We start from the raw sequence: 22,420 nt of genomic DNA, 5'->3' as shown, positions 1-22,420 counted from the left end.
ACTGTGGAATTTTCTTCCAGGGGAACTTATGACAAAGTCTGGTGATAGGAGATGCAGAAATCAGTGGGACAGCTGCTCCAACATCAGTCTCCATTCTTGTAGGAACTCCCTCGATCAAGGCTGTAAGCCAGATGCCATGTATGACTCCAGCTTCTAACATATGCAGTTCTAGGTCTTGATCAGTGTCACTAGAACTCATCTCTCTCTGCATTATAGATTCCCAACTTCCATCCTTTCTTAGGTTCAGTCTTCATAGGCGTCTTCTTGGATTTATAGTTACCCTGTGTTACTGGTTGTTGAGCTGTGTCAAGGTTCCTTCCCCACTCTGAACTCTAGGGTACAGATGTGGGGACCTGCATGAAAGACCCCCATCTTATTCTTACCAGCTTAGGTTAAAAACTTCTCCAAGGTACAAACTTTGCCTTGGCCTTGAACAGCATGCTGCCACCACCAAGCATTTTAAACAAAGAACAGGGAAAGAGACCACTTGGAGACGTCTTTCCCCAAAATATCCCCCCCCCCCCAAGCCTTACACCCCTTTCCTGGGGAAGGCTTGATAATAATCCTCACCAATTGGTACAGGTTAACATAGACCCAAACCCTTGGATCTTAAGAACAAGGAAAAAATCAATCAGATTCTTAAAAGAAGAATTTTAATTAAAGAAAAGGTAAAAGAATCACCTCTGTAAAATCAGGATGGTAAATACCTTACAGGGTAATCAGATTCAAAACACAGAGAATCCCTCTAGGCAAAACCTTAAGTTACAAAAAGACACAAAAACAGGAATATACATTCCCTCCAGCACAGCTTATTTTACAAACCATTAAACAAAAGAAACTCTAACGCATTTTCTAGCTAGATTACTTACTAACTTTACAGGAGTTGTAAGGCTTGCATTCCTGATCTGTTCCCAGCAAGTGCATCACACAGACAGACCAAACCCTTTGTTCCCCCCCCCTCTCCAGATTTGAAAGAATCTTGTCCCCTCATTGGCCATTTTGGGTCAGGTGCTAGCAGGGTTACCTTAGCTTCTTAACCCTTTACAGGTGAAAGGATTTTGCCTCTGGCCAGGAGGGATTTTATAGCACTGTATACAGAAAAGTGGTTACCTTTCCCTTTATTTTTATGACAAGCTGTATGACAAGTCACAGTGATGTGTCCTTTCTTCTGGCACTTCCTGCAAATGACTTGGCCTGTCAAGTAATCCTTCTCAGCATGCATAGTTTGTGCACAACAGCCACATAGAAATTCCTTACATTCCCATGGTCCTCTGTCTCACTGATTCAGGAGGTGAGCTTCTTATGTCACACTGAATTCCAGGTTTCAGAAGGGTAGCCGTGTTAGCCTGTATTAGCAAAAACGAGGAGTCCTTGAGGCACCTTAGAGGCTAACAAATTTATTTGGGCATAAGCTTACGTGGGCTAAAACCCACTTGCATGGAGTGGAAAATACAGTAGAGAGGTATAAATACACAGCATATGAAAAGACGGGAGTTGCCTTACCAAGTGGGGGGTCAGTGCTAATGAGCCCATTCAATTAAGGTGGAAGTGGGCTATTCTCAACAGCTAACACGAAGGAGTGGAAATCACTTTTGTAGAGCTAATAAGGCCAGTGTAATCAAGGTGGCCCATTTCAAACAGTTAACAAGAAGGTGTGAATATCAGCAGGGGGAAATTAGTTTTTGTAGTGACCCATTCACTCCCAGTCTTTATTCAGACCTAATTTGATGGTATCCAGTTTGCAAATTAATTCCAGTTCTGCAGTTTCACATTGGAGTCTGTTTCTGAAGGTGTTTTTGTTGAAGAATTGCCACTTTTAAGTCTGTTATTGAGTGTCCAGGCAGGTTGAAGTGTTCTACTGGTTTTTGAATGTTATAATTCTTGATGTCAGATTTGTGTCCATTTATTCTCTGCAGTTTCCATGGCAATAGCTACCTCAAAGTCTTCTTGAATGAAAGAATTGATACAGCAGTAACTTTTTCCAGATCTGGTCACTGTGTAATTCAGAGACTCATTAGTCACGCAGGGCATTGCTCAATGTTCTGGTAACTTCCTTAGAGCAGCAATGAACTGTGCTACTGACTCTCCACTTCCCTGATGTCTCTCAGGGCAGTGATATTGGTCTGCTGTCATCAATGGGGTAGGAGAAAAATGTCCCTGCATTGCTGCAGTAACTGCTGCATATGTGGGAGCTCCAGGCACAGTTGGAGTCCATACGTCGTGGAGCAGTACACATGCCTTTGGACCCATCACTGTTAGCACGGTTGAAAGTCGTCTGTCGAGAACAGAATTTCAAGCTACACATTGCTCAAAACGTTTGAGGTACCACCCATGATTTTTGGTTTTCATCAAATTCACTAATATTGCTCACAAAGGTTGCCATTTCATTTCTCTCCTTTAGAACTTCACACCCTCCCCGCAGTCTTCTCTTCCACAGGGAAATTTTTTATTTTTTTCTTTACCGTGCACTGTCTGTGCTTGATCTCCCTTTGCTGGCTGTGTGCTTACATCCCAAATCAATCCTTTGGCTGTAGTCCTTCAGGGCAGGCTAAAGGTTGTCTTTCTAACTTGCAAAGACAAGCTGCTCTCCCCTCACTGCAGCAAGTCTTTGTTCTGGCCTTATTTGCCTACTCCCCCTTTCTTGCTGGCTGGCTCATACAAGTGGCCACAGGTTGCCCACCACTGGTTTATAGCCTTCCCAAAGCTCGTCTTTTTACATACTATTATAATGATGGAATATGGATATTTTTGTCTTTATAAATATCCAGCCCTTTTGGAATCCTGCTAATCTCAGCCTTGATCATATCTTGTGACACTGGTGTTGTGTGAAAAAGTATTCCTGTTTAAATTTGCTGTTTCATTGAATGCCCCCTTGTCCTGGTATAGTGATTGTGTGAACAGAAGATCCTGATATGCCTTCTCTTCAAAGTTTATCATCTTGTGTATCTTTACCATGACCTCTCTCATTCATCCTCTCTCTAGGGAGAACAATCCAGAGTTTTCAATCTGTCTTCAAATGGAGTGATTTACATTATTTTTCACTGAACCTCCTCTATTTTTGCTATATCATTTTAGAGATGAGGTGACCAGAACAGAACACAATATTCTACATCAACATGTACCACTGATTTATATAGTGGCATGATACAATCAGTATTGTTAGACCCAAACCTGATACTACGGTAGTAACTATAGCCAAACATGCCTTTTTCATCAGCACTTCAGATAAAAGCACTATCTTGAGGGCTCAGATGGGACACAAATGCTCATAGACCTTCTGCAGGCCCTCTGCATGGGGTGAATTTCACTGGTGGTTAGGAGCATGTAACCATTTTTTCTGGATACAAATCTTGCTAAACGTATCCCTCCTTTTGTCAACTCCATGTATATTCTAATTCACTCTATGTGGGGATTACGTTCAGAGCGCTCAGAAACAGAAGCTAATTCCCTCCTTATCCTCTTCTCCTTCCTTCTCTCTTATTGACACTTTCATTTTTTGTGGCTTGGTTCAAATCAGACAGAGATCTTGTCTACCTTTGTTGCAGTACAGCAGGTAGTACAATGAGTCCCAGATTTTGATGGGGGCCTCTGGATGTTACTACAATAAAAATAAAGATGGCCTTGTTTCTTTTCCTGCTCCTATTATCCCTTTCAAATCTCTTCTGGCTGGTACCACCTTTTCCATGGTAGACTTGCTCTCCATGAGTCTGATCCAAAGTTCATTGAAGTCAGTGGAAAAGACCCTCATTGACATCAGGTGGCTTTGAATCAGGCTCTAGCAGGAGAGGCCTATGTTTCTCTAGTAAAATGCTCACTCCAAATTAACTTCTTAGAGTACAGGTTTCTCTCTTCAGGTCTCCTTCCCTGTAGGACTCCTGACACTACTTGGAAAAGGGCCTTTCTGCAACTTCTAAGAGCTCTCTTGTTCTGAAAGAGGGAAGAACTATGGAAAGGTGAAATAAGCAATAAGATTGTTAGAAATATGACAATTTGAGGACTGGACACAACACCAAAGGTCTCAGGGAGCCACCCAGTAGGCCACAATGAAATATGCACGCAAGATAAACAAAAATTGTTGGCATATCCATTTTCTTTTTCTGCTTTGGTGGCTGGATGTTGCCTCTTATTTACTGTTGCCTTGCGCACTAATATTACTTGATCACAACACAAGCTGGTATTGCTCCAGGTCAGTATTAGTTAGAGAATAACTCTTTATTTTTCCTACTGGTTTCAATGTGAATAGTGAGTTACGTACTCTAAAAATGCAAAACTATTAAAAAGTCACAGTCTGTTATTGTTTATTTCACAGAACTAAAGTTGAATGCATAAATGAAGGAAACATTTAAATTTTCCTTTCACACATTCATATCTGTGTGAGGAAAAAAAATGTAATGCACACATGATTTACATTTTACAAGATATACAAAAATCAGATTATAAAATGACTGTTTGGGAAGCTAAAGTTTCTGAAATATTTCACTCTTAAAACATTATAGAAAGAAACAGCTGATCTGCTAGAGCAATAGGGATGACAGGTGCATTAGCAAAATTATTGCATTGTATAGGCCAAGATCTCTCTTACAAGGCTACGCTGTATTATGGAGAAAGAGTATCTAAGTGGCAGTGTTTCAAGAGGAGCATCATGAGAGTTGTCCATTGCTAATGCATCTTTAGAATATGCATAGCCAGTATCCTCCAACCAATGACACCTATGCTGGTACGCAGAAAGGTGTTGCCAAGGTCTCATCATCATGCTACCCAGACAAACCCCTTCTGTGGCCAGTAAGAGGTGCTGGTAGTGTCTGCCAGTCACATTGCTTGGACTCCAGAGGCCTGCACTCCGATTATGGGTAGCCCCTGAGTGGATGTGAGATGGAGGGGAACTGCGTATTTGGCTCTGTATATTGTCTGAGATTACAGGAACTGAAATTATGCCATATAGAGCATTTTTTTAAATGGGATGTATTCAAATACAGTGCCATCAGCTACCCAGTGCCAAACCCTTGTAGTGAGGTTTCCAGGAATATGTGCATTATTAACAGAATGAGACAAGTGCTTGCTGAGCAGTTTGGAGAGACTGCATTGATGTGAAGCCCGACACTCATGAGGGTGATGCAGGCATGGTGAAGAAACAAATGCTTTGAAGGCTTATTCACAGTGGCTTGTGTTTCATTTTCATTCTTTTAAGTGTATCCATTTGTTCCATTTCATAATTAGTCAGCGCTATATTTTTCATAAGAAATGCTCTTGTTAAAGTAGTTCTGGAATCTTATACAACTATAGAATGATTATGAAATGAAGTAATTGCTGCTGCTAGTACGTAAAAAAAATATGCAGACACTGAAAAAGTGACTGCTACAGGGTTTGCACAGGAGAAAATAGCTTTGTCCTAAACCTTCAGGTAACCCAGTTGCATAATTTTATTAAAACAAGGCCCATCTTTAATTTATCAGACTAGAGAGTAGCATGTTCATTTCGCTCAATGTTGGCCACAAGATCCTTTGTGTCACTAGTTCCAGGAACTGCGTCAGTATTAAAATACAGGTTGTTCTCAAAGCTGTCATTTGTTGACATGTGGTTCTTTCTTTTCCTGTAGAAGAAATAGCCTGCAAGGCCAACTCCTGCTAGGATAAGGATCACCACAATAATTACAATCCCAGTTTTGCTGTGACTAGGTTCAGGAATCTTCTCCTCCTTTTTCACTGCTGTAAACGAATGCAAAGCAGTTAACTAGAAATCACGTACTTGGCATCTGATTATAGAACACAATCCTGTACTTAGAAATAGTAGTTTATTCTTATGCATGAATGCTTTACCATCTCCGGATAATTAGTGACTGACAATGCAGAAGGCAAAATCAGAAAGCATATGAATAAAGCTTAACACAACATTTCAATCCAACTTTAGGGAAGAGTTCTGCATTTGGACATAAATGGAGTATTATGGATGTTTTATTATCGAGGAAATGCATTTGATGGCCATTTAACATCTAAAAATATATGTGACATTATAATATAAAATATGACAATCTGGTATAATATATACTAATGCTTTTATTTGGGCTTTTTCTTCATTTATTTGAAAGAAAGTAACCCTACCTTTCTTGTCTGGGGGCTTCTCAGTTGATTGCACATCAACAGCTTTAAAACAGAAGAAAAACAGTTACTCAGGATCTTTAAAAGTCTTTATTATATACTGAAAATTGTACATTAACACATACTAGTATATACTGTAAAAATGACAATTTTTTGCCTAAACAGGGCCATGGACTTTCTGGTATTGAATAAATACAATATTTTTATCAGTAGCAACATGTGATAAATGAATCTAATGTAGTTACAAACCACTCAATGAAGCTGAAACGATTCTGCTGTGAGCTCCACACTGACAGACCCCTGCACCAGTGCAGAGCTACAGTGAAGTCCATGGAGTGCTGCATACGCAGCAGTTCACTTCACAGAGCAGCTTGTAGGAATGTGGCCTATAAGCCTAATCCTGCATATGATTACAACTGGGCACAGCGATTACTATTCTAAAGAAGTCACAGTAAGGACTAGGCCTGGCAGTAAATGTTTGCAGGATTGGGTCCTATGTGACATCTTTGTATTAGTTTTAACACCCCAATATTTTTTGCTTATTTATCAAATAAAGTTCAACTGCATATACAGAATGGAAATATTTCCAGGGTTTTCAATAATCTGGGTAGAAATTATGTAAACATGTGCAATGGAAAATATTCAGTTACAGGAAGACTGCAGTTATAGATCTATGTTGTACAGCCTCTTCAAGAAAAAGCAGGCTTAAATTTAACATGCTGACAGTTTATATTAATTCTCTGTACTGTAAAATGGAGAATTATCACAGCCTTGCAAAATTCCACTTATTCACCCACCTAAGGTTATTATTTATTTTTGATAGGTAAATAAAATATCATTTGTTTTTCTATTGTTAATCATCACACTGAAGTACAGGTGAGTAGATTTTGTGGATGGTCTGTTACATTTTTGTGACAATTTTGCAAGGCTGTTTGTATAATATAAAAAACACCTTTCATCAGCAGTCAGGAGAAAGTCAGATGATTGTGTACTCAGGAGCAGCTTTCTATAAAAGAATAATGGGATTTCCCTCATTTCGTATAGAGGAACTAGGCACATTTCAAATACGGAATGCATTTTGCAACAGTTGGTGCATGTTCACAAGAAACTTGCAGTTACAATGCAATGTGGGAGAAATGCTCTCGCCACATTCTCGGCTCCTTTTGCACCTTTGGGAGGTAGGATTGGTCACGGCAAATCTCTAATGATTCAGCTGAATTTGTCTGCTTGAAAAATTGAATTGAGCAGGAAATGTTGCAAAAATAGGCATTGCTTATGAAATGTCCATTGCTTCCTGGTTGACCTGCATCAGAAGGACAGCAAAGATAACATTGTTCATGGTATTTCTGCTTCATAACAAAATCAGGTCACTTGGAGATGTACAGAAATGATACAAAATAAGTTAATTCAAGAGTCTGGCTTCTCAAAAAAAAGATTCCATTTAAATAATGGGTGAATTTTCCAGGTAGTACTCATGTTACTTTAATTTGTGCAGCCATTCTTAATAGGGCAACGGGCACCATCTTCACAAAGTAGGATGAAGAAAATAAATATTGACACCCAAGAGGTGGAAATGGTAAAGCACAGAGCTTTCTAAACACTACCAGTGACACCGCGGTACTGGAGTATATGTACTCGAGCCCACAAGACAGGCTTGCTTCTGATTTGTTCCTGAGTTTGCACATTCCATTATTTCAAGGACTTTCTAAATTTTGTACGCTTAGCCCAATGCTATTTGCTTTTCCGTGATCAATTTTTCCTTTTCCAGTTCACTCATCTTCCCCTAACATGCTTCAGGAAAGAATATTGCAATTCTAAGAAGTGAAACTAATGAATATTCATTTGATATAAGCAGCAGCAAAGAGTGTTGAATGCGCGCACGCGTGTGTGTATGAGAGAGAAACACATACCTAATAGCTTTAGGTTAAGATATAAGCATTTTTTCATGAGAACAAAATTTTCAGGAATGGATCAAATTCTGTGCGCAAAAAATGCAACCCTAACAGCGCCCATGCAATTGCACACACACAATTATTGTAACTCTACGGGCAATTCTGCAAGTATAAGGAGAAATTTCCTGATTTGCAGGCATGCATTTTCGGAAACAGAGCTTGGCTGTCCATTTTTTGAATGCACCTACTTTTCGACAGCGTGACCCTTTCCTTTCATACTGTATATGTGTGAATTCTGTATTGTGTATAAAACCACAAAGGATATCTATCACAAATGTACCCTACGCAGCACATATCTATTAAGAGCATGCATACTATAAACATTACTAGCTAAACAAATCCATAAACACAATACATTAAACTCATCACTTACTTTTTGGTTTTTTACAAACATATCCTTTGTAGGAAGAACAATAAATATTATTCCAGTACCCAGAGTTTGCATACATTTCAACACAGTGCTCATTTTGTTGACTTGAGGGTTCTCCGACATTCCAGTTGACAAAATCCACTGCAGTGTTGTCTAGCCACAACCACTGTCCTAGTGTTAATTAGAAATACACTGAACATTAAGCTGTTGTTTAATAGTCATTCACTTTTTGACAACCAGAATAAAAAATTCAAGGGCACTTCAGAGAATTTCACATTTCTATACTTTTTGAAAAATGCCCCCCCAAAAGAGGTATGTCCATTAGAGAGGTGTGAAGATCTCAAAGCCTCAACCTGTCACGACTTTCATAGATTACTTGAGAAAAGCAGACTCAGGGAAGGTATCCCTCGTAACATCCTCTGTTTTATTATTTTGTTTAGTTATTCTTATTGTGGTGATGACTGATGGAAAGAAATCATTTAGCTTCTCTGAAATGTCCTTATCTTCTGTGATTTACAAGTTATTTATTTTATGATTATTTACTCATCAAAATCCCACATAACCTTTCTAATTTCCATTTTTCATTTTACTTGCCATAGTTTATGTTCCCTTCTATTGGCTTCAGCAGGCCTGAATTTCCATTTTCTGACAGATTATCTGTTTACTTGAATAAACCTCTTAAACTTTGTTATTTAGCCATACTGGGACTTCTTGTTTGTTTGCCTTGCTGTTTCCTTTTCATTACAGATATGCCTCTTTCATTGCCCTTAAATAGTGTTTAAATAACTTTCATGCTGAGTCTACAGATTTCCTAACTTTTGAACTGAAGGTTTTATAACCAGCTTCCTCATTTCTTTGAAATCCCCCGCTTGGCGTCACTGTGCTAGATTTTGGTACATTTATTTCCCTGAATATGATAAACTTAATTATAGTCACTATTTAGTATAGTTAGTTCTTGAATCAGCTCCTGTGTGTTTCTTAAGCGTAAAGCAAGAATAGCCTCCTTCTTTGTGCTCTAGAATGAAGTGCTTTAAGATGCAATCAGTCACTTAAGATGTCAAGCAATTACTTCTCTAAACCTTTTTTTTCATGACTGACCAGTTTACAACCTATTATTCCTTTTTACTACACTCTGATCTTCCTCCTCATAGTGACTTTTCAAAATGAAATTCATTTTTATATATGAAGGCTAAGAACAGTCAAAAACAGAACAAAACATACTGATCAACCTCAAACATTGGAGAGGGGGCATTTTGTTTCACAGGAAATGTCTACTTTTTTTTGTTTTCATTCAGTTTAGGAAAAGAAAAAAAAATTCAAAATTGCCAAATTTCCCACACAACGGAAAATCTGGCTCTTACCCAGGTCTAGTTATATGTCTTCCATTGCCAAGAACTCTATGTTGATCTTCTATTTTTGCATTTATGCCTCTTACATCGTTTTTTAATTTTTCTCAGGGTATCCGTTTTTTTCCTTAGCTCCTTAGTCTGATGCCTGTTACTTTTCTGGAACTTATCTCTATGAGCTCATTCTTTCCCTCCGCCAATTAGGCTGTATTTCTTGCCCTATCCTTTGCTGGATAAAGAAATGCTTTTCAGTTACAGACATCCCTAGAAGATATCTTTGTCTGAGTTGAGTGCTCCTCAGATTTCAGATGCCCCCTACTTCCCTCTTAAAATAATCCCCCCAAAACCTCATCCGTTTTCTGCGCCAGCAGTCCAGTATTCTGCTTTGCGGCAGGTGGAGCCTATCCATTCTATATAGGCTTTCCCTTCCTCAGAGTGTTCTCCAGTGTCTAATACATTTAAACATCTCCTCACCTGCACAGTGAGACAGTGAGACTCTAACATTTCTCCTATCAAGCTGGCCCTGCACACGGAACTGCAAGTATTTCAGAGAAAGCCCCTCAAAGGTCCTCAATTTAGGCCTTTTCCTAGTCCTCTAAATTTAGCTTCCAGGATTTGTAGTATCCACTGCTCTTGATCACTGGTACCAACGTCTACCATGACTATGGGGTCCAATGTAGCACTCAGAAGAGGGTCTGTCTAGATGCCTCCTGAAATTCGCCATCTTTGAGTCTGTTAGGCAAATACCCAGACAATCCTCACACACTCAGCTAGAGTATCAATGTTTCTAATGAGAGAAGATTCAGTCACTACAGCCATGTCTAATGATTGTAACCCCTTCTGCCTTCCAGGGGTAACCTCTTTAGCATCTAAGGAATGATAGGCCTCCTATACCTTCTTTGGAAAATAGGTCACAAGCAAAAGAGTTTGTTGCTCCAGTGAGGTTGGTTTCCACCTATCATGAGACCAACTCCCTCAACTGGAAGATCAAGACAGCCAGTTGTAGGTAAGCCTGTTATCTCTATAAATAATTTAATCTCTTAATGCTACTCCGATTCAGTAACTCTGGCCCCAAGATGCTGCATTTGTGCTCTGAGGGTCACTAGCTGCTTGAACCAGATGCATCGTCACCCCAGTTGGCCACGAGAATCATGTTTTAGACTTTCTGGAGTAAAAAAGGTAGGAGCCGTCCTGATGGATCTGCTTCTGGTCTTCGACTGCCAAAGTTAAACTGGAGTTTTGACTCTGTGTGGGGATTAGATTGAGCTACCTTTTAATTTAAAGATAAAGTAAGAGGCCAACATTTAGCCGTACATTCATTTAATGGATTATTTTTATATTAGTTGAACAACTAAGGCAACCTACTTTCACCAGTGCTCAACTCTCACACAGTCCAAAGAGCCGTATGTTCACTCTGTCAGTTCCTGGTTCTGTCCAGAGCCTCCCCCACCCTGACCCCTTGTTCGAGAAAGGACTCTTGATACTTATTTCTTCATTTATAGCTTACCAGTTACAGTGACTTTGCCCTCCAACCCACTTTATTACAATCAAGTGACTGGTCATACCTATGATCTTCATTCCTACAACAGTAGGTAAAATATATAAAATATCTTCTTTCCTGCTTTATCTGTTTATGTCTTACACCAAAGTGTAATGTGAAATATTTGACACTTAGTGTATCTTTATGACAAATATTCATTTGGAAATACGTATTACAGGAAAAAAAATTACCATCCACATTTCTGTACATTCCTGTCCAAAAAGTTGATGATTTTTCTTCAAGTGGCTCTATGTTGTGTGCCAGAAAGTTGGCTTCAGCCAAATCTTCTACCGAAACCAAAGAGGCACCTACAAAACACCAGGAAACAATCATTATGGAGATGAGTTTACAATGAAATACATTTCCCCCTGTTGAGAGTGCCTTTTCTGGTCTTTTCAAGTGTTGTGACAGTTTTAAATCAACTATCCTCTCAGTCTCATTACACCTGTGAGAGTATAAAATATTTATTTTTTAAAAGATCCTGGTTGTTTCTACAGATTATATGAAATTTGTAAGTGCACATGAATCATCTGTGGCGTGGATTTAGAATGAATATTCCTTTGGCCTTGCACTGGAAATTAGGGACAGTAAAAGAAAAGCACTGCAGCACAGACACAAAAGAGTGGAAAGCCAATAATAGAAGGATTAAGATTGCCAAAATCTGAAGATTTTGGAATACATGCATTGCTACGTACATATGTCTCAAACTCATAGCAGCTGGCAATAGAATGGCTGCTCAGTAATTCTTAGTGTTTCTTTTGTGGGAGTCAGGTGCTTTCAGGTGTTAGATACATGGTTTTAAAATAGATTAAAAACCTGCACCATTTTCTAGTATCTGGAAAAACTTGTGCTGTGAGTTCACAAAAACGATTTGACTAGAAATTCCCAGTAAAGTTTGCACTAGGTTGTGAGACTGACATTGCTTGGATAAATTTTGTGACATTGTTTGGATTAATTTTGCCCAAGAGATTTACGAAGTTTATCATTTTTGCAGTCAAATATTAGAATATGCATATCAATTCTGTAGCCTCAAAACAATACACACTTCATCCTGTATATGATACAACTAGCACATTTATAATTTTATTGTTTTCTAAACCTCTATATAACTCATCTGTGTCACAGCCTTTGTTAAATTCATATATCTTTATATTTGGGGATACAGCATTGTTCCTCCCCACTCCTCTGTGCTCCATATCTTTGGCCACTCGCTACCCAGTTAGTATCCTGTTAATTATCTACCTGTAACTCTAGTCATTACATTACAGCTATTAACTCTCCATGTTGTACTGACAGGGCCAAGGAATTCTGGCATTGTGTTCAACAGTATTCCAGGGAAGATAATCAGCAGCATAATGATGTAAGGATTGGCATGTTTTAAAGGTTGATAAAGTGCATTTTCTCTTTTAGTTTGTGGCTGGGACCAAGGAATCACCTGTGTAGTAATGGCTGTGGATAGTATGTGACATGATGTGATGGTGCCCCAATTAACTATTTTTGATTTCGCTCTCATTCTTGGAGAAGTTTATCTCAGGTAAAATATAATTGTAGAAATAAGGTGAAGTAATATATAATCACAGAAAATAAAGGCACTTAGTACTACTACTGATTTAGGGCCCAATTCTGCCCTCACATAGGTGCAATTATAATTGAGGACAAATCCCACTATTTGTGGGGAATTAACAGGATACCAATTGGGCGGTGAGTGATTATAAATATAGGAAGCCCAGTGGGTGAGGCGTGACAGTGTGAATTTTTTATCCCAAATATAAAAACACATGAATCTTTAGTCTTCTATACTGCAGTAATTATTATAGGCAGTCTCAGGAAACACTTTCACAAATGCAGAAAAGGAAACGGACTTTGAAAAGTTTAGGTGTATCACACAAATGATTAAATCTATATCATTTTGGGGCTATACATTTTTGTACTTTTGACAGCCCTCTACCAAGCAGCAGCAAGTGTCTGTAGCCTTGCAGGTTGGCTTCCCAGAAGAGGGGAGGGGGGAAATCAGTGATGTGGAGTCTGGGTATATTCTATTGTAATTGTTTAATTTATACGTAGACCAGTTCTTGAACATAGATGGACAAACAACAGGCAGGAAATCCCTTCTTTCAGGAATTTCAGCCCAACACCAATGCCTAGTTCCCAAGTAGCAACTCTGCATCAAGAACTGACTCCAGTCAGAGATCAAGGCAGAGAACAATTTTTCCTGCTGTCTGCACAGCTCCTTCTAGACAGAAACGTGCTGTGACAGGGTCAGCGCAGATGGCTACAGGAGAGTGATAGTAGATAGATATATTAGCCCCAGATTAAGCAGGTCCCTCTTCCCTGAGTAAGAGAATGGGCTGTTCCAAAACAATCAGGAAGTTGCTGGAACCAATTAAGGCAGGCTAATTAGGACACTTGGAACCAATTAAGAAGCTACCAGAATCAATTAGGACAGGCAGGCTAATCAGAGCACCTGGTTTTAAAAAGGAGCTCACTTCAGTTAGTGAGGTGCATGTGAGGAGCTGGGAGCAAGAGACACGCAAGAAGCTGAGAAAGAGCGAGTAGGCGCACTGCTGGAGGAATGAGAAGTACAAGCATTATCAGACACCAGGAGGAAGGTCCTGTGGTGAGGATAAAGAAGATGTTGGGATGAGGCCATGGGGAAGTAGCCCAGGGAGTTGTAGCTGTCACGCAGCTGTTACTGGAGACACTTCTAGACAGCTGCAGTCCACCGGGCCCTGGGATGGAACCTGGAGTAGAGGGCAGGCCCGGATTGCCCCCACCCTCCAACTCCCTATTTGATATAAGAGGAGTTGACCTGGACTGTGGGCCCCACCAGAGGGGAAGGTCTCTGGCCTGTCCCCTGACCCATTAGGTGGGCCAGCAGAGACTGCGGGGATTGTTCTCCTCCTTTTCCCCATGCTGGCCAGTGATGAGGTTAGCAGAGCAAACAGCAGGTTTGTGCTACTAACAAAAGGAGCCAAACTGAGGACTGCTGTGAACCTCTGAGGCGAGCAAATCCACCAGAAAGTGCAGCACCCACCAAGGCAGAGGAGGAACTTTGTCACAGTGCATAACCAAACTAACAACATACAGTATGTTGTCCCAAGATTTAACGTTTGCTCTCATGTTAAGAAAAAGAACTTGGAAGACTGTGTGTAAGTAGGCCGCCTGGTGACACCTGTCATAACCATAAAAATATGCTACAACCAGAGTTGTGCATTTGGGGGGTATTTCTGTTTTCGAAGGGACACTAGGAAGTAGTTTTTGCAAAAACTTGTTTTAATAAAAAAAAATTGTACAAATCATGATATAAGCAGGATGCTAGGATTAAAAAACCCACAAAACAAAAACAAAGAATTAATTTAATTTTAGAAATTCAAATACAACAGCTGTTTTAACTAGTACATGAGAATCAGACATTGAAACTGACTGTACATAAAGATTCACTTCCCCAGACAACTAAATTACAAAAGGTAAACAAGAGTCTCAATTTCCCAGTGCATTATCCCAGTCAGGATTCTGTAATTCTATTCATTCAATCGGCATATAACTGACGTATTTTAGTGGCAAATCAGGCCCACAGTATAAATGATGTAAAATGAGATTTGAAAAAAACAAAGATTTTATTATTAATGCAGACAAGGAATTTGTCTTTAAATTATGCTAATACTTAGCACTTTCATAGCCACTGATACATTCATTCATAGTGCTGTATTAAAAAAAATAGATGTGTGATTTGTGTGCATTTTACCTCTAATTTGAAAGGACACTCACCTAATCGAAGACATTCTAAGGAGGCCTGGGCCCAGTTTCTCGTAGATGAAGACTCAATGAAGTAGCAGTGACCACGGAAAGGGATCCATGATCTGTGTTCTGTCTCCGGGCACTTTCCGGGGAGCTGGGGAGGATCCGTGGGGGCTTTAACTGTTTAAAAAAAGGGACATAGTTTGTTATTAATAAAACATTTTAATGAACAGGTTTCTCTCACACACACTTTTACCATGACTAGCACATACTAATTTGACACCAGGAAACTCTCATAACAGCTGTTTAATCATAATATAATCTTTGAAAATCTGTATTCCTTGTTATTATACCATAGTGGAAAAATCTCAGACTGGAGAATGACTAGTGTTACAGTTGCATTTTATGATCTAAGCACCTAATTCAGCGAAGCCCTTAAGCACATGCTTATCTTTAGGCACATTCATAAGTCCATCCCTATTGAGCAAACACTTAAACAGGCTTAAGAACATGTTTAAGTCCCATGTTAAGTGCTTTGCTGAATTAGAGCCTAAATTTGGTAAGATCAGGCCATAAACCAATACTACTCTTGAACCAAGAGAGCAGCTCATTTGACATCAGTGGCTGAGTTTCAGGAGCAGATGAAGACAGCACAGTGCAGGGCCAAAATGATTAACTTAAAAACTGCAGTAAATAGAAAATGTTTAAAATCTCACACAAATAGGAGAATATATATTATGTAGCCTAAATATCAGGAATGCATTTATATTTTAAAACCAAGTATTCTGGGTCAAGAAAATCTGTTCTTATTTTACTCATCTACTAAGACCTGAATTCAGGATTTTCCTGTTTTCCCTGGCAATAGCTATTATCATTTCAATCATCATCGAGCCATGAGAGAAAACTATCTTTTCAGGCAGTTGTAATGCTATTAATTTACGAAGATGAAAACACAAAATCCTTCCAGGTTTGGCAGGTAAATAAAATGGAAGGGGATTTTCAAATATTTTGTTCAAAAGTATAATGCTTTTGCATTGTGATGATGAACAGGGTTGTGAATAGATTTTAGAATCTTTTTAAATAAAATGTTTTTGTTCACCTTTAATAGGGGATGTATTGCAGATGGGTTTAGCTTGTCACTTCCATTAAAAAATAACTAATTAAAACATTAGAGAGACCAGGTGGGTGAGGCAATAGCTTTTATTGGACCAACTTCTGTTGGTGAGAGAAATAAGCTTTTGAGACCAACAGAAGTTGGTCCAATAAAATACTACCTCACCCACCTTGTCTCGCTAATATCCTGAGACTGACATGGCTACAACAACACTGCACAATTAAAACGTAACTATTTAAAAATACACTAGTTGTTCTTAATCTAGCCAAAGGAAGATGATCTTCAACTTGTGGAAAGTGTGTTTAATGAGCATTCAATTATTCCATATTTAAAATGCACTACTCTATAACACTGAAAATAAGTCAAATGACTTCAATATTAAATGCCTACACTCTTTTGCCCACAAGATATGAGGAAACAGAAGATTATTTTACAGGAAAAATAGTTATTTTTCTTCGGATAACTCAAAAATTAATAAGTCCCAGACTCCAGCAGATGATGTTACTGTGTGTTTTATACTAACCAGACTTTCAGTAATGAACCAAAGCTCCTTCCCTCAAGTAAACACTGGAAGAGACTTAACATTCAGCTTCTGTCTTGTGTCTTGCTAAACTATCAGACTCTTTTTTCTTGCTTTTATCTAATGTTCTGTACATCTTGTGAATAATTCTCTTAACTAGAGTTCTATTTTTACTAGGGCCGTCAAGCGATTAAAAAATTAATCGCGATTAATCGCACTGTTAAACAATAATAGAATACCATTTATTTAAATATTTTGGATGTTTTCTACATTTTTGAATACATTGATTTCAATTACAACATAGTGTACAATGCTCACTTTATATTTAGTTTTGATTACAAGTATTTCCACTGTAAAAAACCCAAAAGAAATAGTATTTTTCAATTCACCTAATACAAGTACTGCAGTGCAATCTCTTTATCATGAAAGTTGAACTTACAAATGTCAAAATATGGACAAAAAAGCTGCATTCAAAAATAAAACAAAGTAAAATTTTAGAGCCTGAAAATCCACTCAGTCCTACATCTTGTTCAGCCAATCGCTCAAACAAACAAGTTTTTTTACATTTGCAGGAGATAAATGAGAACAGGCATTCTCATGGCACTGTTGTAGCCAGCATTGCAAGATATTTACGTGCCAGATGCACGAAAGATTCATTTGTCCATTCATGCTTCAACCACCATTCCAGGGGACATGCGGCCATGCTGATGATGGGTTCTGCTCGATAACAGTCCAAAGCAGGACGGACCAACTCACATTCATTTTCATTATATGAGTCAGATGCCACCAGCAGAAGGCTGATTTTCTTTTTTGGTGGTTCGGGTTCTATAGTTTCCACATTAGAGTGTTGCTCTTTAAGACTTCCGAAAGCATGCTCCACACCTCGTCCCTCTCCCATTTTGGAAAGCACTTCAGATTCTTAAACCTTGGGTCGAATGCTGTAGCTCATTGGTTCTCAATCAAGGGGTCCAGGGCCCCTTAGGTGGCCTCGAGCAGGGCCAGCATTAGACTCTCTGGGGCCCAAGGCAGAAAGCCGAAGCCCCACCACATGGGGCTGAAGCCCAGGTCCCTGAGTCCTGCCACCTGGGGCTGAAGCTGAAGCCTGAGCAATGTAGCTTTGTGGGGGGCCCTGACGCATGGGGCCCCAGGCAATTGCTCTGCTTGCTACCCCCTAATGCCGGCCCTGGCTTTTATATACAGAAAATCAGTTATTGTGGCACAGGTGGGCCATGGAGTTTTTATAACATGTTGTGGGGGGCTCAGAAAGAAAAAGGTTGAGAACCTCTGCTGTAGTTATCCTTAGAAATCTCACATTGGTACCTTCCTTGCGTTTTGTGAAATCTGAAGAGAAAGTGTTTTTAAAATGAATCACATGTGCAGGGTCATTATCCGAGACTGGTATAACATGAAACATATCCCAGTGTGGGTAAAACAGAGCAGGGGACATACAATTCTCCTCCAAGGAGTTCAGTCACAAATTTAATTAGTGCATTATTTTTTTAACAAGCATCATCAGGATGAAACCATGTCCTCTGGAATGGTAGCCGAAGCATGAAGGGGTATACAAATGTTTAGCATATCTGGCACATAAATACCTTGCAATGCCAGCTACAAAATTGCCATACAAATGCCTGTTCTCACTTTCTGGTGACATTGTAAATAAGAAGAGGGCAGCATTATCTCCTCTAAATGTAAACAAACTTGTTTGTCTTAATGATTGGCTGAACAAGAAGTAGGACTGACTGGACTTGTAGGCTCTGAAGTTTTACACTGTTTTGTTTTGAGTGCAGTTATGTACAAAAAAAAAAATCTATATTTGTAAGTTGCACTTTCACGACAAAGAAATTGTACTACAGTACCTGTATGAGGTGAACTGAAAAATACTATTTATTTTATCATTTTACAGTGCAAATATTTGTAATAAAAATAATATACACTTTGATTTCAATTACAACACAGAATACAATATATATAAAAAAGTAGAAAAACATCCAAAATATTTAATACATTTCAATTGGTATTCTATTGTTTAACAGTGTGATTAAATCTGCGATTAATTTTTTTAATCACAATTCATTTTTTGAGGTAATTGCGTGAGTTAACTCCGATTAATCGAGAGCCCTAATTTTTACATGTAGTTTGTGTACACCACTGCCCTCTGTTGGATATATCTGACTTATTCAAACGTTTCTCTCATTTTCTGGTCAGTGGCTAGACTAACACATGCTAATACAGTTGACAGCTAATGAAGATACTTGTATAACTCAAGAGGTAGAAAGCCTGTGTTTTTCTGTTCAAACTTCTTTCAGTTTCTGTATTGCTTCTGAGTAACAGCCGTGTTAGTCTGTATTCGCAAAAAGAAAAGGAGTACTTGTGAGACTAACCAATTTATTTGAGCATAAGCTTTCGTGAGCTACAGCTCATCGGGGAAATAGATTACCTTGCATAATGACTTAGCCACTCCCAGTCTCTATTCAAGCCTAAGTTAATTGTATCCAATTTGCAAATGAATTCCAATTCAACAGTCTCTCGCTGGAGTCTGGTTTTGAAGTTTTTCTGATGTAATATCGCAACTTTCATGTCTGTAATCGTGTGACCAGAGAAATTGAAGTGTTCTCCGACTGGTTTATGAATGTTATAATTGGATACAATTAACTTAGGCTTGAATAGAGACTGGGAGTGGCTAAGTCATTATGCAAGGTAACCTATTTCCCCTTGTTTTTTCCTACAACCCCCCCCCCCTTCCTCAGACGTTCTTGTTAAACCCTGGATTTGTGCTGGAAATGGCCCACCTTGATTATCATACACATTGTAAGGAGAGTGATCACTTTAGATAAGCTATTACCAGCAGGAGAGTGGGTTTGGGGGGAGAGAAAACCTTTTGTAGTGGTAAACACCCATTTTTTCATGGTTTGTATGTATAAGAACATCTTCTGTATTTTCCACAGTATGCATCCGATGAAGTGAGCTGTAGCTCACGAAAGCTTATGCTCAAATAAATTGGTTAGTCTCTAAGGTGCCACAAGTTCTCCTTTTCTGTATTGCTTCTGCCACTGCTAATATTTCAGGCTGTCTCTGTGCTGCCTCTGCAATGCGTTCTTCTACCGTTCTATGCTACTGTCTGTTAAACATTCACAATACCCTCAGTGTGCTGTAAGACCAAGAAGACATGGTCTCTAACTCAAGCAGCATACAATTTACTGTGGTCATCAGCAACTTGACATTCACTATTTGAAAGGAATTACTTCCTATTAGTTTTCCCCGTTTTACAAGGCAATCCCTATGCACACAGCTGGAAATGCAGAATAATGTACTGCTTTACTAACTACTTTGGTTTTACACTAATGAACTCGGTTGATGGGTTTGGATTTATGAGCTATGATTGTTCTCAGTGAACTTTTTTTAGTAGCTAAGCAAACAGGAATCACCACTGGCTTCCATTCCCGCTGGCCTGGTGCCCACTCACCATTTTCCCCCAACTCAGTTCCAAAACTCAGTCCCTTTGACTTGACTTTCTCCAGTTATTTGTTAGTTACTGAATATCAAAGGGAACAGTCATTTACTATATATCTGTACAGTCTCTAGCACAATGCAATATAAATAAGTAATCATCATTATTACCGTTGTTACATTCAATTGCTTACCATCTGACCATTTACAGATAGAGTAGTAGTTTTCATCACAGGATGCTGTCTTCCAGGTTCCTTCAAGGTCCAAATAAACACAGCCTATTTTCTGTTTCGGCTCTCCTTTGGCCCACTTAGTATACTTCAACCTCCAGTTATCAATCCATTCATAATGTCCATCAGTCTAAAAGCAAAATAAATTAATAGAAACAATGAATCAGATATCAATAATTGCTTTGCAGTCAGTTTTGTGAGAATAATTCTTTCGCTGTCCTAACCTTTGTCATCTCTGGCATGATATGAAACAGAAAAATACCAAGACTCAGTCCCTTGCCAGTGGATAGATATTTACAGTCTGTCCATCGTCCTTTGTCAGAGGTTGTCATTCAAAAGTACAGAACAAAAGTAGATGGCTCAAATTTTTTATTATGCTGTGGCATATGAAGTTCGCAAATTAATCCACCATCACTCCATCCTCCAGTTAGCTCGTGACCAAGTTTTGTTTTGAAGAAGTTGTACATGACATTGTTCACTCTGGTGTTTCTTTAATTTGTGCGGTCAATGGGTGCAGAAAGCAGAATTAGGGACTGTGCCAACCGTTTGCAAAAGTCATTCATTTTAATCTTTGTAAAGGGCCCAGATACCAGAATGAGGAACACAATATATATAAATTAAATTGGATAGCCCACCAGCTGTTCAGCATCTCAGCCGCACAGAAGTCCTGAGATTAATAATAGCGTTAGTTTAAAATAAATTCAGGGGTTATTTAGAGAAATTCAGGGGTTATTTTATTTGGATAAAAATAAATCATTTTCACCGCACACCTAAAGAAGTTAGGATATTTTTCCAAGGGAATCATGACAGTGTGTTCATATGAAGAAAGCCATAGTGAGATGACCTGAAGAAAAAACTTGCCTGTTAAAACATAGAGCATAATGCCAGAAAGAATAAGACCAGAGAATGTGTGATTTAACCTGATTAATATTGCTTAATTATTAAATGATTAAAGGTTAAGCACATTCCCTGCCTTTAAACAATGATACTATGTACAAGTAGGGCAGTATGTAATCTAATGCGATCAAAAATGAATTAAGATAAGGAATGTGAGAGTTGTATTATCACAAAAAGTAGCAAGATGTTCTTACCAGATTGCTGTTCAGACCAATCCATACAGGCTCCCCATACTTTAACATTCGCAGCCATAGGAATGAGTGGCTGTAGGGATCTAAGATGCTGGCAAGGTCAGAGGACTCATGTATGCATTTTCTCCTTGCATCTTCCCATTTCATTTTGGAATGGATGAACAAATAACTACTGTTACCATAACGGATAAAGTTTGTGGGGACTGCTGTTGATGAATGGTACAACTTGGAGTCTATAGGGAGAAGAAAAAAAGGGAACGTAAAGTCGTTGGGGTTTTTAAAAATTAGTTAGGGCCACGTTGTGGCTGGATCTGCATGTGATTGCAAGGCATGGATAAAAGAGACCCCTCTATCTCCTGACTTCTGGTCTTGGTTAAAGCTCTGCAAACCCACCAAAGAAAGTGAGGATTCACAGGTGTAAAATGAGGGCAGAGATTACACTGTCCTTGACAGCATCTAACAATGTTGATGATGGCACAACGGCTAGCATAGAATCCAAATTATGCTCTCACTACTGTGCTAGTTCAGCAGAGCTGAAGTGAAGTAACAAAAGGCTAAGAAAACTATGACCCTGACTATATCCAGGGAGTAAGAGCTTGTCCACACAGGAGTTGCATCAGTTTAATTTACATTGGTCTAGGTTTGGTATACACATAAAGTTCCACAAGTTTTTGGTTTAATAAAAGATGTGATTTTAAACTGATTTAGCTAACCTGGTGCAACCTTGTACGTGAACACTTTTAAATCAATTTACATCTGGCTTATATTGGTTTACCTTGTGTTGGTAAATTTATGGGTGGATATAGGCAGTGATCATATACAGGGGTCTGCACTGGTTTAATTAAATTGGCTTTTTGAACAGATCAGAGTTGAACTTCTCTATGTAGAAAAGCCCTTAAAAGCTGGTGTAGTGTGTAGACCAAGATTTTGATGCTCATATTTTTAAACAGTACTTTTTTCTAACCGTAGCCACCGAA

At 38.9% G+C, this 22,420-nt stretch overlaps 1 protein-coding gene across 1 annotated transcript in view; it reads right to left on the bottom strand.

The window, feature by feature from the left end:
• Positions 1-1,134: 1,134 nt before the first annotated feature.
• Positions 1,135-22,420, bottom strand: part of LOC102933096 (macrophage mannose receptor 1) — an 87,084-nt gene continuing 65,798 nt past the window's right edge. The window contains exons 24-30 of the mRNA XM_007058456.4: positions 21,447-21,676; positions 20,320-20,485; positions 15,072-15,221; positions 11,495-11,611; positions 8,421-8,588; positions 6,099-6,140; positions 1,135-5,705 (exon numbers count right to left, since the gene is read on the bottom strand). Coding sequence (XP_007058518.2) covers positions 5,455-5,705; positions 6,099-6,140; positions 8,421-8,588; positions 11,495-11,611; positions 15,072-15,221; positions 20,320-20,485; positions 21,447-21,676 — 1,124 coding nt within the window. The 3' untranslated portion in view covers positions 1,135-5,454. The remainder of the gene's footprint in view (positions 5,706-6,098; positions 6,141-8,420; positions 8,589-11,494; positions 11,612-15,071; positions 15,222-20,319; positions 20,486-21,446; positions 21,677-22,420) is intronic.

This window comes from Chelonia mydas, chromosome 2, assembly GCF_015237465.2.
Source record: "Chelonia mydas isolate rCheMyd1 chromosome 2, rCheMyd1.pri.v2, whole genome shotgun sequence".
Classification (NCBI taxonomy): Eukaryota; Metazoa; Chordata; order Testudines; family Cheloniidae; genus Chelonia; species Chelonia mydas.
Note: the sequence above shows the minus strand (reverse complement) of the source record. Positions and strands in the feature narration are given on the sequence as shown.